Below are 21,130 nucleotides of genomic sequence, written 5' to 3' on the forward strand. Positions count from 1 at the left end.
TTAAAATGTAAGTGCTCCTTTTTCTTCCTCCTCGTCCATTAGAGCACACAGCTGTGAGGCAATTCGCAGAAGAAAAAAAAAAAAAAATCAGGTTCCCATGTGTTGAACTGTTTAAGCGCTAAGCAGTGGGTTTGATGAATTACAAGTCAGTTAGTCCATTTTGCTGACAGAATGCAAATTTATTTATGACCCTGAGACTGGAAGAAAATGAAATCATCATATATTTCCAAACACTCACGCAGTGTTTTAGATTAGGGGAATCTATTTGGGATGGAAACACATTCTATGAATAAATTGTTTGAATTCCCTTTCGAAACAACTCTTGGAGCACCACATTCAAACACTGCCAGGGCTTCTCTCCACAACTGCGCTCTTGAACTTCCAAAGAACGTGAGGAATCTGCATGAGAGAGAATCTTAATTTGAGGGTGCGACACGACGCCCTTTCTTCCTCCAAGTTAGCCGAGTTGTACTTTGAATCAAAAACACAAAATCAACTTTAATTTTTAGAGTGTCGGCTTTTGATTTATAGTCATGGAATAAAATGCAGCCCATTTCATACGATTTGGTGGTTATCCCATTTTACATTTTCATCAAATCACATTCTCGGGCCATATCTGTAAAATTGAGAAATCGTCAGAGCTGAAGTAGTGGGATATTGGAAGTTCAGCTTCATCAGCAGTCTGTGCTGCTGAAATGAGAGACCTTCAGTGGGCTCCTTCACCCAATACCTCCCCCACACACCCACCACCCACCCTCCCCTTAACTTTTTTCCTTTTTTTTTTTTTTAACTCCCCATCTCTCACTCTCATTTGGTTTTGCTCTTCACTTAACTGCACAAGATGTAGTGAGATCACACCAAGGCTATTTTATCTCTACTTGTGTGAGATAATTTAATTAAACAAAGTCACAGCTATGCATAGCATACCCAGATCATAACATTTTTTACGAGTATATTGAGAGCTACGGATATAATAACCTGGAGTAAAAGCCAATGCGGATTACTACTGCGGTGGTGATGATCGCTTTTATAGTACTGATAGATGACATGATACTAACAGTGAAGCCTATATATATATATATATATATATATATATATTATATAGTGTTATTTCACAGAGAGTGTAGGATGTGGGTCCCCTATCCTTTATTATTTATAACAGAGAGTAGAGGACCCACTGGAGATGTTATGATGTTAAAGTAATACCTACTCTCCCAACATTGCTGGGATTTGTTAAGCTCCTAATTAATTTTCCTATCCCCATTTCAATATTATTTAATTAAATTGATACACTATTGATCATCATACATTCATTTTGCATGGTAATTAATGGCTAAAATGCTGTGGCATGCAAATCTGAACCTCAATTTCATTCTCATTGGACTGCATCCTCATAAGTGGTTTGCAATGTAATATGCAATCCGCTGATGGCTTATTAAGATCTTTACAGTCATTTAATCTGAGACTGTGGTCAATTATATCTCTCTGGAGTAGCATTGCAGTTTAATTTGATATAAACAAAACAATAGGCTGTGAAGCTGTGGTCATGATGGAAGTTGATACACCCCCACCCCCCCCCCGCTCTCTCTCTCTCTCTTCTCAAGTCTGTGCTGGAATGCAGACAGTCAGAGTCGGCACTGCATCCTCCTCCAGGGACCTTCTGTGTTGTTTGTACACAATAAATAATATTAATTTCATGCCGGACACCTTCACTGGATCGATGCGTATCGACCAGGCGAATCAGTTGTCTTTATAGGCTGCATATGTTGCGATTGTAATTGCACAGTTTATGGACAGAACCAGGAGCACAAACGCTGGGGTAATCTGTTACACACAAATGAGCCTCATGTTTTCTTAATACTTATTGGTCACTGAGTCCGGTCTCTTTGGATCACAGCTGCCGTTAATAATTCAAGATGATACAAGAAAAATGGTGCTTCTGTCTTGGTTTGGTGATTGATTGCAGCAGAACAAGCTGCCTCAAGTCTCAGGATATTGTAACTCAAGCCAATGACGGAGAGAAAATTAATTACAACACCACAAATCGATGAACAACTGAATGTGTCAACTCCCCAAAGAGCTGTGATTGTTCATTGTAGCCTGATTGAGGGAGCAAAGGGGGCAGGATGCCGGGCCCAGCGGAATCAGTGCAAGACAAGGCTGTGGAAGAGGTTGTGCCCTGCTTTGACTCAGCAAACACATCAGGGCAAGAAAACACACTAATGATTCCTTTTAACACAGCTGAAGCTGAACTCCCTCCCTGTAAGAGGACAATGCATCTGACTATGCATATATATATATATATATATATATATATATATATGTACACGGTCACATTCTCAGATCCTCCTTTGAAATGCATGTAGCTTGGGTGCTTTGCAGAAAAAAAAGGCACATATTGTGACTGAAAGAGCAGCTTGCACTGCCTGATAGGACGCAGAGCAGATTAGCAGAATGAGAGAAATCATTACGAGCAACCTCACAAGTGACCAAGGCTGAGTCATTCTCTTGCATTTAGCTGCTGTGCGTCTGCCTTCCTCACCCCTTCACATTCACAGTGCCCGTCAGGATTTGATCGTAAACTATGTGGCCGTGGGGTTTCTGCATGTGCGCTTGTGCATGCATGTGTTTGCGCTTTGTGCTGTCAATGTGACTGTGACTTTGACCTTTAGCAAGGGATGCTGGATGGCGAGAGAGAGAGAGAGAGAAGGCTTAATGAGTTTGTATAATAGCTGAGCTCTATCTGAGGAATCATCCATCTACATGAGCCCCATAATTAGCTGGTAAGACGGCGGTCCAGTTCTGTGCTTCCACTTATTATTCTGCTGACTCCAGTCTGTGGGAGTGGAGAAATGGACAAACAAAGACACAAAACCCCCTCCTCTGAAGCATATTAATAATCTGCTGTCGATTCTGGCAGCGTTGTAAAAGGCATGGCTGAACAGTCTGGAAATCACTCCTCTGACACCCCCAGAAAATGAGGAAAAGCTATCTGGAACATAAGTCACATCCTGGTCTGAGTTTGCTGTCAGGTGCACACTCTCATGGGAGCGCTAATCCTCATGCTTCTTCATCTGTGTTTGTCCGCCACTGGTGTACTGCAGCAGACACGCGGCACCTTAAGACAAAGCAGAGGCATATTTAACTGAAACTCACTGACACGCAGATGTGATCTGTGTGAATTTGTATGCAAAGCACCGATCTGATTCCTATCATACAGGACTGAATGCCATATCCATCATTTTCATGTGAGGCAGAAGATATGAAAAGCACACTTGCAAGGATACGGATGGAATAATTTCCATTCTGTCGTGCGTTGCCAATATGTGGTTAGTTATGCTTATTCAAGATATGTAAATGTTTGCCTAAGAAAAAAAAAAAAAGGATATAACAGCAGGGCGCGCTGGGGACGCTCCATTCCCAGTGAGCACGCAGGATCCGCTCCTGGTTTTGCTGCTCCGCTCATCGCATCGTACACCTTCCCTGACTCTCAACACTCCAGCATCGCTGTGCAAGCAGATGTTCCTCCTCTGATGCACAATTCGCACAATTTTCGCATTTGGAGAAGGCATTCTTTCGCGCGAGAAGGCTGCAAAGTGACGAGAAAGAAGCAGAAACTGCCTCCATCCCGGGGCTCAGTGAGTGAGGGAGGGAGAGTTGTGGACGGGTAGCGGCTTTGGGAGAAATACTGTACAGTGAGAAGAAGAGGAAGAAGAAGAAGGAGAAGAAGGAGAGAGAGAGGAAAAAAAAAAACAAGCGGCCGTGGTGAGAAAGGAAGCAGTTTATCTACCACACCTGTGATGCGTTGTTCTGAGCGACGGAGACGCACCAGCGGGGTAGAGATGGCCACGGTACGGCAGGAGGATATGTGCTGAGGAAAAGACTTGGGCGTTGTGATAAGAAGGCGTTAAGTGCTACAGAGGACACTCACCGGACCTTAAATATCAAAGTGCTGCTGGTGCTTCTCTTCTGCTCCCTGCTTTTTGAAACTTAGGTGATAAAAACAAGCCCGAAGATGCCCTCACTTCTGGGCCCCTTTGTCCGCTGCAGGTTCGGCGCTACGCTCCTTGTGCTCTGCCTCGTCTGCGCCGGCTTCACCTGCACTGGTGAGTTTCCATGTGCCGTTCATGCTTTTGGTTAATAAAGCTGCTAAATGTTTGTGTCGGAGGGCAAAAAGCACAGTTAGTGTGTGTGTTTTAAAAAAAAAAAAAAAAAAGAGGGGGCTGCACGTGATAAGTTGTTTGCTAACGTCCTCAGTGCCGCGCGTAACAGGGCACGTTGTGGTTATTGTTCTGTAATTTGCTACAGCGCCGACACTCGCCAATTAGCCTTCAAGGTTACAGGAGAGAGTCTGCGGCCGTGAAAATGTCCACCAGTGATAGAAGTTGACAACTATCTCGGTCCAGCTTTGCTAACGTGTGTGTGTTCGGCGCGGTGTGTGTGGTGTGTGTGTGGCGGGTGTTTGGTCCCCGCCGTCGTGACTGAGAGGGAAGTTGAGGCTACACCTGCCTGAGAAGCAGTCAGAGAGCAGACCTGCACTTTAGGACACGTTTTTACAGACAATAAAAATAAATAAATAAATAAAACAGCAGGACTCAGTAACCCTGCGTTCCTCTCACACTGGCACATAAACAACCCTCACTGCGTTTTTTTTTTTTTGTTTTTTTTTTTTGCGAGTCTAATTCCAATAGAAGAAGAACATCCCCTCGCTAATCATTTAGGTGTTAAATCTTAAAGAGCGGACAGGGCATGCCGTATATTCAGAGGCTGTATTCATCCATCTACACGGCTGCTCTGCTGGCTGCAAACACGATCGTTCAACTCCACGTTTCTCCCCGACCAGGACTCATTCCTGCTGCAGTTGCAGTATGCTGACAGCTTTACGGAGTTGGTAGACGACCTACTCGCGCTGATGAGTTACATTTTATGATGTAGCCTCTCGGCCAAGACGCTCCCTATTGCATGCAAATGATGCTTTGATGCTCACAACAATCACCAGCTGAAGTACACTGACCTGAGATAAGTTTCCTGCAGCACAAATGAGCCCACTCAGGCCGCCTCACAAATAAGCCATTTGTGTGAGAGACGCCTGTTGTGCAGGTTCAGGTTTCCTTTCTACGATTTTTCACTTCAAAAAATCCAATATGCTCATGATAATAGTGGTGACCGCAATAATACTCGTGCAAATGACATTTAGATGTTTTTATGACAGTCCAGCATAACAGAGCGCAGGCCAGTGCTATCACTTAATAGAACAGGTTACTGTGCTGCACAGTCCAGCCAGTGAATCCAGTGATGTGATCAATGCAATATATGGCCCATAATGCACCATTTCACAGTTCAGCCCTTTTTGACTATTTTTACCCATTCTCCCTGATGCTAAATATCATCCTCACGGTGCCACACAGCTGGGAGCTGCTGGTGAATATCTAAAGGAGGAGTGTATTTCGCACACCATTTGCCTTGCGCTTGTTTCCAAACTGTTAACCTTGCTTTGGACAGAAGGCAAACATGTAAAAGTTGGTGTAATTGTGTCTCTTGCTTCAGGACACCAGGATGATGAATTAAGAGGGCTTTTCTCTTGCATTAATTAGTGTATAATTATGAATATATTAGGATTAAATAAACAGCCATGCTCCAGGGACCTCATATATCAAGCTAAGTAAGTAGAAGTGCGGTGGTATTTACAAGTCATTTTTATGATGCATGCTGAGGCTGATGTATTTTGATTGGGTCGCTGGTACATGTGGGAGGCGGTTCGGTGGCTTGGTGCCGTTGCCTCACAGGAAGAGGTGCCTCGGTTGTGCGTGGAGGTTACGTGTTCTTCCCGCCATTATTGCAATTTTATGACGCTAAATTCCCTCATGTGCGATACTGTTTGTCTGCTTCTTTGTTCGCTCTGTGATAGACCGGAGCTTTTGTCCGGGGTGTTTCCCTTCCTTTCCCTCAGTGCATGCTGGGATAGGCTCCCAGCCCTTCTGTGACCCTGAATAGCAATGAGCCAGTTCATAAAATAGATGGACACAGGGCGCGTATAAGTAAAATCGCTTTTATTCGTCTGTGCCTTCAGTATCACATTAGTAGGCAGACCCCTCTCCCTGTTTCAGTCTGTCACTCTCTATCATATATTAGGTCAGTACAAGCACCCTTATAAGCTCCCATCACAGCTTACAGGCTACTTTTATGGGACAGAGGGAGTTTCAGAAATGGATCGGAAGTAATTTGGTAGACAATTTTTTTTTTTCCCCCTACATCAGGGCTGGGACGGTCTCAGCTGCGATCAGTTGAGCTATCCTCTGTAGAGAGGCAAGGCGCTGACTCGGCATTCGTCTGTATCAAAAGCCGACTTGTCTCTTTTGCAGGGAAACATAACTCAGTCAGTAATAAAGGTAGGCCTGTCAATCTAGATTTGAGCTAGCCGAGCACTTTCCCTTTCACTGTGTTGTGAGTGATCTGACGGGCCGGACAGAGGGGGTAGGTATGCTTTCAGCCTTAGGAACAAAGAACTGGATTGCTTTGCCTGTGTGTGCACACCACTTGATGTTTTCAGTCTGCGTGTGTGAGAGAGCAAGTGTGTGTTTCCACAAGGATTTGCATGCATGCATTTCTGCAGTGTGTGTTTGGTGTGTGTCTGCGGATAATACCAACTCCTGTTACCTCTGTTGCTTTCCCATTTATTTAAACTTGCCTGCTAGTCTGTTGCCTGCTGTTAGTCCTTTGTTACTTCCTCAATAAAAGATCATCAACAATATTCTCTCTGCCATCCATGCAGAGAGAATGAAAATCCTAGATTATTCTTTGTTTTTCCCTCCGCCCAATGAGAGCGTTGCCAAGCGATCGTTGTCTGGTTCAATGAGGGAACATGGGATTTGGAATCAGGCACCTGCCTACTTGTGCGAGCAGTCACCTCAGAGCACCATCCACAGGGTGTTAAACCTTGTGATGATGCAAGGGGATGGCCAATAATTGACAACAAGCAGACATCTGTTGCATAATGCAGTCATTTGTGAGGTCCCATTCCTTAATACAGTGATATTTTTCCAGACGTCTCTCATCATTCAAATGTGAATCGTCCCAGAGTTGTCTCTCTCTCGCAGCCAGTTTTGTCTCTCCTCATTGACTCACTAAAGAATGCGATAAGGAAAGCGAAAGCTGAAATTAACATAATTTATTGGGGGAAATTGCCTTCTGGTCAAAGGAATTTAAAACCACTTCGTTTCTGTCCCATAGCTAATGCATGGCAAATGATCGTCGTGTATTTGCAGGGATATGGTCTTTTACAGGGAAGTGATAATTTACTACCAGAAAGAGTTTTTGTTGCCTCTAGTCATGGGAGATAAATTCCAATGACACAGACAATGGAAAGGCTTGTCCACTGGGGGAGGGAAATTTTATATAAAATTATTTATTTTCTAAACTGCTGATACTCACTCAGTAAATTAGCATGTTGTACAAATCCAGAATATGTAATGCAAGGAGGCACTTATTCTTTAGATGGGAGAAAAAAGTAGGGGAAAAACGAAGATGAGTTCACCCAGGAATACAAATGCTTGTTATAAATTTAATGCTGCTTACAGAATTTGGATTGGACAATATCGCAATGAAAACAAGTGTTGGAATATCTCATTTGCAGGCCAGAGCTCATTAAATGCATTGCATTTTTCTATTCACTTTCCATCATGTTAATTTGTCTGAAAGAAAGAAAGAACACGGACAAATTGAATGAATGTTCTTCCTGTAAACAGAGAGGATCTCAAAACAAACGGAAAGACAAATAAATCTAATGGACGAGAGCCGTGACAGGGTTTTCTGTTCCTCTTCCAAAGTGTAATTCCTTCAGTTAGAGTTATTGTGATTCATGGAGGCAGAGATAATAGTTCAGCATAAATGAATAAAAGGTAAACAGTGCATGTCAACACAGGTCAGCTTTAAACAATGGAGGAGTACGCTCCATTTGGTGACAAATGCCCAGGTGCCTTATCTTTCAGAAGGCTACGTCCCCGTGCTTATCATTTGCAAATGGCAATCTTGAGGAGTAAAGGAAGGACACAGGCGTTGCCGAGGACACATGGAGGATGAACCTTGCAGGGGGGAGGAGTTAGGTGTTATTTTCTGCAGTCTGTGCACAGGCCCCGCAAAGGCACTACATCTCTGTCAAACTCTGCCCTTTTGTTTCAATTACCCCATTTCTATGATTCAGGTCTATGTGAGAGCGCTTAGGGGTTGAAGTTGGGCTATTTCCCTCCTGAAATGCTGTGCACAGTAGTCACTATCTGTGCTTTTCTATCTAGGTAGCATAAAATTGACCTTTCACCTCTGATGTGGGATGAGATTACCCTATGTTTCAATGTGAACCTTGACCATAATTCACGGAAAGCCCCAGCGTGTGACATTGTATCAGCAGTTGAGAGATTCCACTCGATCTCTACTGTTGTGCTTAGTGTAGGCGCTGACCATCCCGTGCCAGCACCCAGCCTCATATATCCAAGGTCCACCAACGAGAAATCGGGGATGAGCTTGTTGAGCCGAGTCCTTTCCTGGAGGGTCTAATCAAATGTTCCTCGTCCTGGGTTGTCTCTCTCTCTCTCTCTCTCTCTTTCTCTCTCTTCCTTACACTCTCATGGAGAGGAACAACTTGCAATGTTGACCTTAGACCTCAGATGCCACTGTGTTCTCTTGCTGGGAAAAAAAAAAATTCACTTCAGCAAAGAACATAGGGTGTGAAGGTTGAGTTAGATGTCCCTGAAGTCAATCACTGTAGAAGACAAGACTGCTGCCAAAAACCACTTTGATGTAGTTTCTTGCCCAGAACCTCTTGGCAATGATTTCGCTGAATATTGTTGACCAGAATATGGCGTTCAGTTTTGATGGGTGCTAGCCTGAAGAGCAGTGTTTTTGTGAAAAGGCTGTCTTTTTAATGGTTGCAATGTTTGTTTTTGGTACCAATGATGTGCCGTCCAGCTGTTCGCTTTGTACAGTGAGAATAGTGGTGTAATATTAGATGTTTTCCAGATCCTTCCTCTTCTCTGAGTGATCAATACTCTTCTCCAAATGGTTAATTGGCCATCAGTCACTGTCAAAGGAAGCGCTTAGAAACCCAGAGGTGTCTTGGTGCAGCTCATAATAAGAGAGTGTCCAGTCCTCTGGGCCCTCTCCTGGCCTTTACTTCAGGCCAGGTGGTGGCTGGGGAAAGTGGATCTGAATGCAATATTGAGAGCCATAGATTAATAGTTCCTTAGTAAGGCCACCAGGGAGCGATGTGAAAGCCACTTCCACTTTATCATACAGTAGACTGGAAAGTCTGCCAAGCGTGTGGTGGGAAAGGAACTTTGAAATGCTTTGAAGGTCATTTGATGTGAAGTGGTATTTGGCAGATTTTTATCAGTATTTAATATCATTGTGTAAAATCCTTCTTTTTTTTAGTTTAGTAGAAATATTTGGCGTGTTTGTGACAGGTAAGTAAACTGCAAACACTTCACCATCTCTCTGTGATATTAAGGGTGAAATGATCTCATTTGGATTTTCACTATTTTTCCGCAGCTTCTAGTCTGAAGTTACTAGATAATGACACTTTTTGTCTACAGCTTCAACCTTGAAGAGAAAACACACCTCCAACCAAACGTATGGCTCATTGTTATGCCTATCCATATTTAGCTTGGCATGTAAAAGACATAATTAGAAATCACCTAAGGCTACCCAGACAGCCCTGCTGGCGCTTGATTGGCAAGGGTATCTGAGGGAGGTCTGGCTCAGCCTGAGCCGGAATTTGTCATCTCGAAGTGAATTTGTTGACAAGACAGGAGGCACAGTGACCTTTCCTAATTATGTGTATGTGTCCAGGCACTGATGCCTTAGGCAAGCAATTCAACTGAGTCAACAGAGTGCTGACTCTGGGCACACATTCAAGCCCAGACAGCATGTTGTGTGATGTAAGGTTAGAATATGCTGGGTTTAGGAGCAAGCTTTAATAATTGAGTATTGATATAATATTACTAATGCCATTTGCGTCACCCCTCGCTCATAGATATGTAGAGAAACAAGCGGAAAGATCAGGTCACGTCAGGCGTGCTGTTTTGTAGTCGTCTTCTTCCACTTGTACCTGAAATTGTCACAAAAAAAAAAATCAGTCAGTCACGCAATGCAAGTTGATTCCCATAAAGCATGAACCATTTATCATCCACCCTAAATGTGTAGCAGCGAGAGAACAGCCTCTCTGATCTATGTAGGTCCCTCTGTTATTGTTTTTCCCAAACAAACCATTTCCCGATGTGAAATGAGGTCTGAACATTACAGATTCAAAGCTTAAAGCTAAGCAGCAGATTTTCTTGGCAAGGCCATCAGGAACGCTAGGCTCACGGAAAACACATTCAAGTCCCTACTCCAACAGAATTAATCATGACAACACTGCTACCATTGAGGATAGATACTCTCTTTTTTTTTATTTTTTTAACAGCACGCCTTGCACTTGATTATGGCTTCTATGGATTTAAATGTCCACTGACAATGCATTCATGTTGAATCAAAGTGTGCTCTCATACCTGCAGTTTCTTGTTCCCATTGCTTGACTTTCAGATGATGAGTACAGAGCAGCTCTGCTCTGACATTGTTTTTGTTAATTACCCACTGAGATAAAAATCCTGTGTTTCAAGCAGAATTAATATTGAACGTTTTAGTGATATTACAGCAATAGACTCTTATTATGCTCAGTTTTCAATTAATCGGTTATAGGAGGAATGTCCCTGAATTCAGTGTTGTAGGCATTGAGGGCATTTTGGTCTACGTTGTAGAACAATCAATCTGGTTTGTAGCCAACCGTTTATCATAATCACGCTACAGTAAACATGTTAAGTTCTCTTCCTCCTTATGCTTTTCACTGGGCTCAGTTTGTCCATGTATTGGACTACTGTAAGCACTATTTACTGTCCCATTAGATGCCCATATTGGATTTGTTCAGTTAAAAGTTGGCAGGCAATTAGATCCACTGTGTACCATTCTCTTGGAGAGAGCATCTTGCCATAATCCCCTTTTAAAAACTGACAGTGGTGGATGTTTGATCAAGCCTACAGGAGTAACGTGCGAGGCAACTGTTGAAATTAAAAGTTTGTTGAAGCAAAGTGCTGCTCTGGTAATTGCAAGTATTTTTCCAGAACTTTTAACTCCATCTCATGGTCTTCAACAGCGGGGGTGAAGTGCTCTGTAGTCATGGAGATGGCTCCGTTGTCGCGAAGTGACATAAGTATAGAATTTCTCTCACAGTATAAAAGTTGGTTTTATTGAGTGGATGGTTGTGACCTTGCCTCTATTCAGGAGTCGTCTTTGTGTGTAAATTGCAAGATTGTAGCTGTCAGCATGCAGGCTGATCATGTGGTGATGGCACATACAAAGCATTGCTTATTAGGAAGGACACTCAAATGTTTAGGCAAACTTTGTGACTCATTTATTTTTGATTAAACAGCCTCAGTTGATAAACCTTTCATTAGCGCGCGCAGGTCTTGGGTTAAGTCTACTGGGTGCATTCAATTGACGGATATGAACTGACATCAGCATGAAATTTGGTGTGGGTGGATAGAAGATGTATTGCAGTTCTTGTTAGTGTTCAAGCCTCCTCTGTCAAAAAGACAGTATGATGTCCCCATACTGCAGTGCTTCCACCGCGGCCTAACAGATGCTACTTTAGCTTAATTGGACGCTGAATAATGTGTATTTGCTGGTATGCTGTTTATAGACTTGAAAGTGCTTTTACAGATTATCGATTGTAATTTCGCTGTTGCTTCTGTTGGGAGCTGGCACTGTTCAACTTGTTCAGTAAAAACAACAAAGCTCAGTTCAATTTGTTCTTTTAATTAATTTGCCTAACATGCAGTTGGGGCGGACAGACATCTGGTGACCAATAAACAAGGATATAAGGAGTTATTTGTTCGATGTGGCTGTCGTTTAATGAATGTGAGTCGGTGTCCAATTTCAAGCAGTGATTGAATGGATGCCGGCCTCTGACCGCACTCGGTTCATATGATATTGTTAACAGCTCTGCTAATGACTTCATCCATCCTTTATTTCCATGTCACAGGAGCAAATTTTCACTCCCAATTCTGAACATCCCATCACTCATAAACCGAAGACACTGTAGAAGATTATTCATCTCTGTTATTCCAGGTTTGACAATCTTATTGGAGCTGAAAAGTCAATTAGGATGTACCAGGTACAGTTTGACTCAAAATAATAATAATTTGTTAGATTCAGGGGCTCATGTTCTTCGCTTTTTATCAGACATGTCGGATGTTTGCAGCATCTACAGTCATTTGCACAAGTCTTGAACAAGTGCTGTGGGGTGTGTGGATCCCATTCCAAGAGTGGTCACCAGCGTCGCCAAGTCTATCTTCACTTGATCTGATGGCATTGTTTTTAATCATGAATACTAAGCAGCATTGTAAGTCACTCTGAAATGAAAATGTCTGCCAAATGTAAATGAAGTTGTGATGACGATAGCCAGTGGAGTTCACACTGAGCTGGAGCAAACTGTGACAAGCTATTTACCTCTATAGCTGTTTTGATTAGTGTCAAAGTTTGAAATCTATGCTCCTGATGTTAGTGACATGTCAAGAGTCAGCAGGATACAGTAGTTTTCCATTTTATCACCTGAAATTACACGAGACTCTGTCGTTGCTTATGAAAGGACGTTTATACCTGACAGTCTGCCGGCTGGATTTCAGAGTTTCAATTTCAAAGGTCTTCTATTGTGTTCCCAGCTGTTCTGTAATAAACCACAAGCTAGGCATACCAAAATCCCTGATCTTCACAGGAGTATTTCCACTGAGACAGACTCACTCTTACACAATCTGTCAGACCTCAAGAAACACCAGATGTTGACTTTTGTGTGGCTAATTACCAGCCTTTAGAACAAGCGCAACTATGTGTTCGCAGCTGATTATTTAATCTTGTGGTACGACCGTTGGACTCCAAGCGTGTCCCTCGGCAGATTTTTGGTTACATACCCCTCTGGTCCAGCCTTCACGGCACCAGGGGGCTCCACTGGGCCGGACTGATGTGGTGTGGCATGGTGAGGGAGGGAGGTCCGGGTTCCCCCTCATCTCTACCAGACATGACAACTTTAATAATCCACAATGAACAAGCTCTCTCTGGAGGGTTTGGAGGCATTTCCCCCCCCCCCTCCTTTTTTTTTTTTATTGAATGGGAAGCAATGTTCGACTTAGATTGGGCTGCACCCTCCTGAGGGTCGGAGGAAGGTGATCCCTCTTCCTATTTCTTTATTAGTGTCCACTGAGTAAAACGGAAAGAGGGAAATTAATTAATAACAAAAGGGACCTTCAGCGAGAAGTGTGTTTTCCTTTTCTCGTCATTATTTAGGTTGATAAGATTAGTATTTGTAGCTATTGCTTTTTTTTGCATATCAACATCGACACATTCATAACACCTACTCTCACCTGTAATTATTAAACGTCTCTGTGTCTGAGCCTGATTGTTCCATAAAACTGTTCTCCACGTCTCCTGCTGGTTACATTTCCATATTTAAATCACTGCGATGGTCCCGTATTCTTTATATTTCCTTGAGTAAATGTTCACATTGCCTTCCCATGTGTGTGTGTGTAGCTTTAGAAAAAGACACTTCCATGTGTTAGACAAGCAACCTTCTCCATTGTTGCTGCTGCTCCTCAGATGAAACCTTAACTGTTATTGTGAGTCATCTTATTTTCTATCTTTCACAAGTTCCCAGAGGCAGACTTCAGGCCATGTCCCCGAATCAGCCGCGTAATGTGTGATGGAAGTGCAGCTGTGAGAATTTCCAGATTTGACAGTCCATACTTGGCTACTTAAAATCGTATTTCTGGTATTTAAATTACCCGACTGAAAAACTTGGGCAGATTGGTTTTAGACTGAATCATCACAAAGCCAAATGCAATTTGGCTTATTTTCTAATTTCTTGGTCTGCAACATAACACTGCATGTGGCTTTGCCATTTACATTAAAGTAATGATTAAATAATAACTCTACTGCTTGAGTCAGATTGATGTTGAAAATGTCATTGTTGAACTTTTTTTCCTGAGATATTTTTTATTTATTTTCCCGCCAAAATGTTACACTGTGAAATCCTAAGCCTTTACACACGAGAGCAGAATCATCACTTTAAGAAGATCATTTGCTACACAAGAAAAACTTTATCTTTGTTCCCTCCACCACTGAAGTCTTCAAGTGCCTGTCCATGTTTGAAAGCAAGGATTTGTCCCACTCGTGTTCAAAGGATCAAGATAAAATTGTGGAACAAACAATTCCCATGTACAAAAAAAAAAAAAGGACTTCCTTACTTGGATAACAATTCTAAGATCTCACAAAGGTACCTTTCTTTTGCCTCGGCAGACTTCAGCTTTCCTTTTATCAAGCTTGTCTTACCCTTCAGATTCCATTACATTAATCAACGGCATACCTTAGCTTTCCTCATTCATTAAAGGAGGCTAAGAAGCTGACAGATCGTTTGGAAATACGATTTTTGTCTCCTCTTCCATGTCAGCTCTATCCCTGTGAAACTACAACTCAGACTTCAAATAGTCAGTAAAACTCATTTCCAGCATTTAGCTAAGTAGCACTCTTTGGGTGAGATTCATGTGTCGACCTTTTTTCGACATAAACACGAGCATTATCCTTGCCCATTCTCTGTAACAGGCTGCCATTTTGTGTTAAGCCAGCATTGGTGCATAGAGCCTCCACAGCCTGGTGGAAATTGCCAACGCCTAAAGCAAACAGCAGGGCCTGAGGTCCCACAAGTGCGAAGCAGCCAAGTAAACCCATTAACTGCCTATAGAGTGGTTTGTGGTGTTGTCTCCTCACGACGTTATCCACAAATGAACCACAAGCTGATTTACTGTTTGTTTGGCTATTCTAAATAACCACAAAAGAGTTGAGGCAACACTTCACTCATTCTGCATTCTGCAGAGGACATAAGATCTGTTCACATGATTTAATATTTGTGATGGAAGTAGTTGGGGGTGGGGGGGGGGGGGGGAGAGAAAGTTGGATACTCTGCAGTTGAACTTAATTCATAGTGTGAAAATGTGTTGTATATTATAGAGTAATACTGGTAAATCACAGCATAAGCATTTCATTGGGAAGATATAATTTGACAAGTCTGCAGCATTTCATTTTGGGGCACTGAGGCATGATACTTTTTTTTATTCTGAATTCTTCTCTCTCCTCTCAACATATGATGCCCAACTGTAAAAATTATTTGAATCGCCGGAAGGTGTTTGATTTATGCTGAGTCTAAGTTATCAGCTCCAAACAGGCTATGTAGCTTCCCTCTTATCATCCTACCCAGCCGCTTGCAGAATTTCTGCATGTTTTTGAGCTCAGTCCTAAATGTGATGACAATAGTCATGAACAGAACTTGAAGACAAAAACTGCCACTTGCAGCAAAACGAGAGCCTCCCCTTCTCGCCTAATTTCTGTGTCGGATTCTCCTGCTGTATGTTTGACAAGAAGGGCTGGCAGCTTTACGCAGTGGCACAACTCAGGCTGTCGTGGGTGCTGCCCACCCCGACCCCCTGTCACACAATTAGCTTTCTGCTTTTCAGATAGCTAGAACAAAGGTGAACTTGGGAGCCGAGGCTATGTTCACTCAGGGCGGAGGGGTGTGTGTGACACTCTGATGACTCTAGGGCACTTTCTTGACCAGAGGAGTCGTTGGCTGTCACTAAACATCACTGTCTCCCTCCCCACTAATGGCATCTCCAGATTGTGCTATGAGGAACAAAGGCTGGTTGTATGAGATACTAAGGGGAAAAATAGAGCGACCCCGTTCGGGCTGCAGGCTGTGGTTTGTGACAGTGGCTGCAGACCTATAGAAGTGTCATGACAGATATGAACCAAAGAACAATTATAGGGTGATGTGCTTGAAGCTAAGCCGGCGGTTCTTTTAACAATAAGGAGAAAAAAAAGTGTCGAATGAACAGCACAGCAAACACATGCGAATATGTGAATGTGAACACTGTACAGTCTGTATGTGTCCGTGTGTGCTAGAATGCAACTGTATTTTTTTTTTCAAGGTGTTAAAACTATTAAAGTTAAGCAAAGATAATGAGGGAAATCAAATGTTTGTGTGTTATGCTCTCACTTTTGCTGTGTTGTTTTATTCACAAAGTTAATTTTGAAAGGTGAACATTTTAATAGAACAAAATTGTATACAGAATAACAACAAAATAAAATGTTATGAAGAGTAATTAGTAATTTTCCTGTGGCAATGAAAATGAATAAATTCAATCGACTGAGCTTAATATTTTTCATGATAATCGCTTGCTTCTGAATTAATTTCTATTATGTGCAAATTTGCATTATCCTTCCAGTAATCAATCTAAAATGGCATTTTTTTTGTATCGCTGCCAACAGTAAAATATTAATTGAACAGTAGGAGTGTATTGACTTGATTTTTAATTCAATCTTAGTTGCTGTCACAGAGTCACTGGGAGGCAAACTAGATGGGTTTAACCCCAGAGAGTGTATTTTTTCTGTTGTGGAGGTGCTAAGCATTTTAGGACAATGGTGACGCATTAAACTACAGTTGTTGATTAGGAATGCATGAGCTAAAATGCAATCAAAAAAAGCTTTTAATTATCGCATTGGTCCCGTTTCTTTCTGCCATCCATCTGTATACTAAGCGTTGTCATTGGCGGATGGATCCAAAGCTGATTGGATTAAAAGTCGAGCTCATTTGCCAAAATAGTTTCATTACTGTACATTACCGTTATTATAGACAGCATATATAGCCCCAAATTAACAGGAGATAAGTCGTCGACAGTAATGGACCGTTTCAGCTGTCAGTCTCTGCAGGAAGTAGTCGAACATGGCGTTCTGCTGCCTTTGGTGAAGTATTACTGTTTTTGTCCGAGGCTGACTCATGAGAACAAACTGTGTTCTCTGGTGTAGATCCTCCTTCGATTAATGCCGTTTCTGTGCCCTTTTCTTATTTTGAGTGGTAATGTTATTTTTCCACATTGCTTAACTGAAGTCTCTGGGAATATTGTGTGCAAAGTCAGAGCGTTGAATGTGCCATGTTTCTGCAAAGCTGGAGAACAGCGCTTGGCATCAGCGTTGTCACACTAAATCTCTGTCTCCATGACACTTGGAGTCAAAACATGAGCCTGGAAATGCAAGCCCTCCCAGTGTCAAGAACTAGTTCTATTTTCTGGGCTAAAGCTGCTAATGATTCTGACAGAATTAAAAGTTATTTAATTATATGTCATCAAAAAAATCCTGCAGATGTTTAGAACCACACGATTTGACCTGTTTTTTTTGCTTCAAAGGCAGAGTAGTATTATCCCCTCACCCTTCCTATTTCATAGGTCACAGCATGTATGCCGGTCCATGTGTCTAAGATTCCCCTACGGAGGTTGCCGAGTCCCACAGGTTTAGCTGTAATACCCCAGTTAATTCCCCTGCATGTCAAGTTATTGCTATCAAAGCTCCTGTGTCAGTTTATCCTCAATTCTGGCTTATTTTTTCAATGATGGCTTTATTGCTCTGTGTTACCATGAATGCCCTACGCATACACACACACACACACACACTCACACACACACACACACACTCACGTACATGCACAAAACACACGTTAATCCATGTATTCATTATCATTTTTAGCATTCATCTGCGCTGTGTCCATTTGTTGTTCCATCATAGATTTGTGTTCATTTAGTCTTTGAGTGAAGATGCAAATACCTCCACCAAGACAAAAAAAAACTTTTAATACCTCCCTGTTTGTCAGTTTAAAGTTGTGTTCATGATATGTTTCTTGACACAGAATTGTTCACAGTCCCCACCCACACATTTTGTTATTCACCATGAACAGTTGGTAGCGCAGCGGTAGAAATCGAGGTTTCTGAGTTAAGATTTTCACCCCAGTTGGCAGAGTTTGTCATAGGATTTGTGGGTTTAAATAGCAACTGATGCTCAGTTAACCGTCTCATTTATAATTGCTGCCATGTGAGGACTGAAATTCCATTTTAACGAAAAGTATTTTACCCTGAAAATAATTCATGGTGGGCCAAATGTTTCTTATTTCTTCTTAGTCCTTGAAAATTACGATACATATTCACTTATACAGCTTATACAATATGTGTGTCTATATGTGTCATGTGATCTTTAGGAATTGTATTGTCTTAAATGAGTCTTTGATCTTTTTATTAGAGACAATTAGAACAAAAGTAATTGCCATTTATAACAGCACAGTGGTTCTTTACATAAACGCCACCTGATTGTAACAGGAAAGAGCAGGCGTCACTGATATGACTTCATTAAATAGACCCTTGACCCCTGAGGTGCTGGGTTGATCTTTTTCCTCCAAGTCGCTTTACTTCACCAGAGAATGAGATCCCGCACGGAGATTGTGGCTGTGCTATCTCCGTATCTTTAATTTAGAAATGCAGGAGGACTGCACATGGGTGAGATGGTTATCCACACTCACTGTCTGTCTTGTCACATCATGCATGTTGGCTCTGCAAAAGCCTCCTTTGGGACCACATAACTGGCTCACTGTCTCACAGTACTTTAGAATAGTTCTCTTTGTCTGTCCTTTCCCTAATGACCACTGATAGGGGTGATGATGTCAGAGATAATTTCAAAAGATTTCTGTCTTGATGCTTCTGAGGCCTCTGAGACCAGACAGTGAAGGGCTATCTAAGCAAGGGAACAGGTTTAGAATTGCAACAAGAATTCAGTGTTTCGTGTTTTTTTTTTTTTGTCTTTTCCTCAGAGTGCTGCATGTTTGCATTGCAGCAAAGTGGTGAACACACAGGGGCAGCCAGGAGCAGCTCCCCTGTAGCTGCGTCTTGATCAAGGACACCTCTGCAGGGGTGTTGGTGGATCAAAGCAGAGATGGTCTCTCTTACCACAAGGCCTTCCCTGCCTCCAGAGTTATGTAGGTGGATTAAGGGGGGGAGGTGCTCCTCATTCTGGATGACAGTGAATGTTAATTTGAACAGACTAAAATGCAATTGGTCACAGCAAAAAGGCATCCCACCACATATTTGGCATCTGGAGGAAATCCCCTTTTAATGGAAAGCACCCACTGCACCCATTTTCTTATCAAGCCTGGGAAAACACTGCGATTCTTTCCCAACCCGAGTCAGTTATATGCTACATCATAATCCTGACTGGCTAATTTATGCAGTAACTACAAAAGTCACTAGCCTTTCCTCGATGCCGATTAATATCTTCAAAAACATCTTGCTGTTTTTTTGTTGTGCAGAAGTCTCTGTCTGTAGCTAAAGTTGATACAAGGTCCATCGTTATAATGGAGCACTGACGATGATGTCTCCAGGGGTTTCATCTTTGCTCTTTATATTTGCCTTCCAAACAATTGAAAGGCAGAGAAAACAGTGCAATTTGTCTAAAAGGAAGCGACTCCGATCGATAGGATTTTCATTACAGTTATGTTTTCATACTGCAGTAGAGGCAGGGTGCGGAGCCCTGATGAATGATACATTAACGTCCCCGTCCCCTCTCCCTCGTGTGTCGGTCCTCAGCTCCTGAGTCCTGTCACTGTGATGATGCGGTAGCGCCGGGATGAGTTTGTGTGCCGGGACCTGATTCTCCTCAATGCCACGTCCCCAGTCAACAGCTGTCAGTTTTGTCATTGTAGATTTCAGGCGGTGTCGTGGCTTTGCAGGGGGGGAAATACCAGAAGGCCTGATCTTTCTGAGAGCTGTACTTCATTGAATTATCCCTCACTCTGTAGTCCCACGTCGAGAGGTGGAGTTAAGCAGCTTACCTGTGGCCCTGAAAATTACGTGACTGCAGCGTTCATAGTCCAGCAAGAAATGGAATTGGCCTTCTGACAATAAAAGTATTCATATTCATAATGCACTTTGTAAGCTACAGATACAGTATGGCCAGAGGAATGTAAACAGGGGTGTGCACAAATGTTTGTGTACTTTTTGTCTGGGGCTGTTTTTCTTGACTTTGGGCCAAGCCTCTTAGTTCCAGTTAAGAGAATCATAATGCTCCAGCATACAGTGATACTTTAAGACCGCTGGTTCACAACCTGTCTGTCTTGTGACCTATTAAAGTAAAGCACTTCTCTTGCCATTGGTTTTATGTAGATGGGTTATGAAGCCAATTTCTCTTCCTCGTTTTGTTTTGATAATTTTTAGAAGGCTGACGAGATGCATCCTGCAGTTCACAAACAAAAATGTCAATGTCTGAAAACATACATATAATTAAAAAAGGAAAACATTTCACTTTCATTCATTGCTTTCATCTTGTTAAAGCCCTGATAACATCTCAGATTTGTGTGGTAACCCTTTGCAGCAACACCCTCCTCTGTGTTGAAAAAAAAAAGAAATGGTTTTCAGAGTTTGTTGGTGAAGAAGTTTACTGGTCTGCACAGTGTCCACCTTCGGGATGAGCTGGAATGTGAAATACAAGCCTTCTTTACATCATTTACCTCATTAATGCTTTTGTGGCAAAAGCAAATTCCCTGCAGGCAGTTTCCAAATTAATATGACTTTGGAATGATATGTTCAACAAACACGTGTGGCTTTAATGTGTTTAACATACTTTTGAGGATGTAATGTGTTTCTTTTAATACCCTGGCCTTCCCCAGTTTGTTCTTCTTGGGTTTCCTCTCATCACTTAGATTAATTTGCTAGCATTAACAATAGCATGTACTATCTCTGCCACAGCAGACAGGGGTTAAGATGAGACATCGGAGAGGACGCTGTGGTAACTCCCACACCACACAGGAAATGTTGTTCGGCACCCATGACGGCAGAAGGTGTAGGTGTAAACCGCGACAGCCCGGTCTCTGAATCCAATAAACTTCCTTGTGATACAGCTGTGACAGGTCAGGAAGATAACGCAACACAAAGGCCGAAACAAATCAGGCTTGCTCTCACAGGATGCCTATTGCTCATTGCCCTTGGCAATCACAAAACAAATGACCACAGGCCTACAGGTGCAACCGATTCACTCTCTTGGCATATAGTCATTTACATTATCATCATTTATTATGTGTGGTGTGGCAGCCTGATATATTGGTTAGTGCTCGGTTCGTGTAATATGTATTTGCACATCTGAAAAAAAGGAAAAATCACACTCTCTCTCACATCTCAGTTTATGGACCGCC

General features: G+C 42.3%; 1 protein-coding gene across 1 annotated transcript in view; it reads left to right on the top strand.

Moving 5' to 3' along the window:
- The first annotated feature begins 4,015 nt into the window (after nt 1–4,015).
- unc5a (unc-5 netrin receptor A) overlaps nt 4,016–21,130 on the top strand; it is a 119,080-nt gene continuing 101,965 nt past the window's right edge. The window contains exon 1 of the mRNA XM_070836346.1: nt 4,016–4,106. Within this exon, the coding sequence (XP_070692447.1) occupies nt 4,016–4,106 (91 nt within the window). The remainder of the gene's footprint in view (nt 4,107–21,130) is intronic.

This window comes from Pempheris klunzingeri, chromosome 9 (assembly GCF_042242105.1).
Source record: "Pempheris klunzingeri isolate RE-2024b chromosome 9, fPemKlu1.hap1, whole genome shotgun sequence".
NCBI classification, from domain to species: Eukaryota; Metazoa; Chordata; class Actinopteri; order Acropomatiformes; family Pempheridae; genus Pempheris; species Pempheris klunzingeri.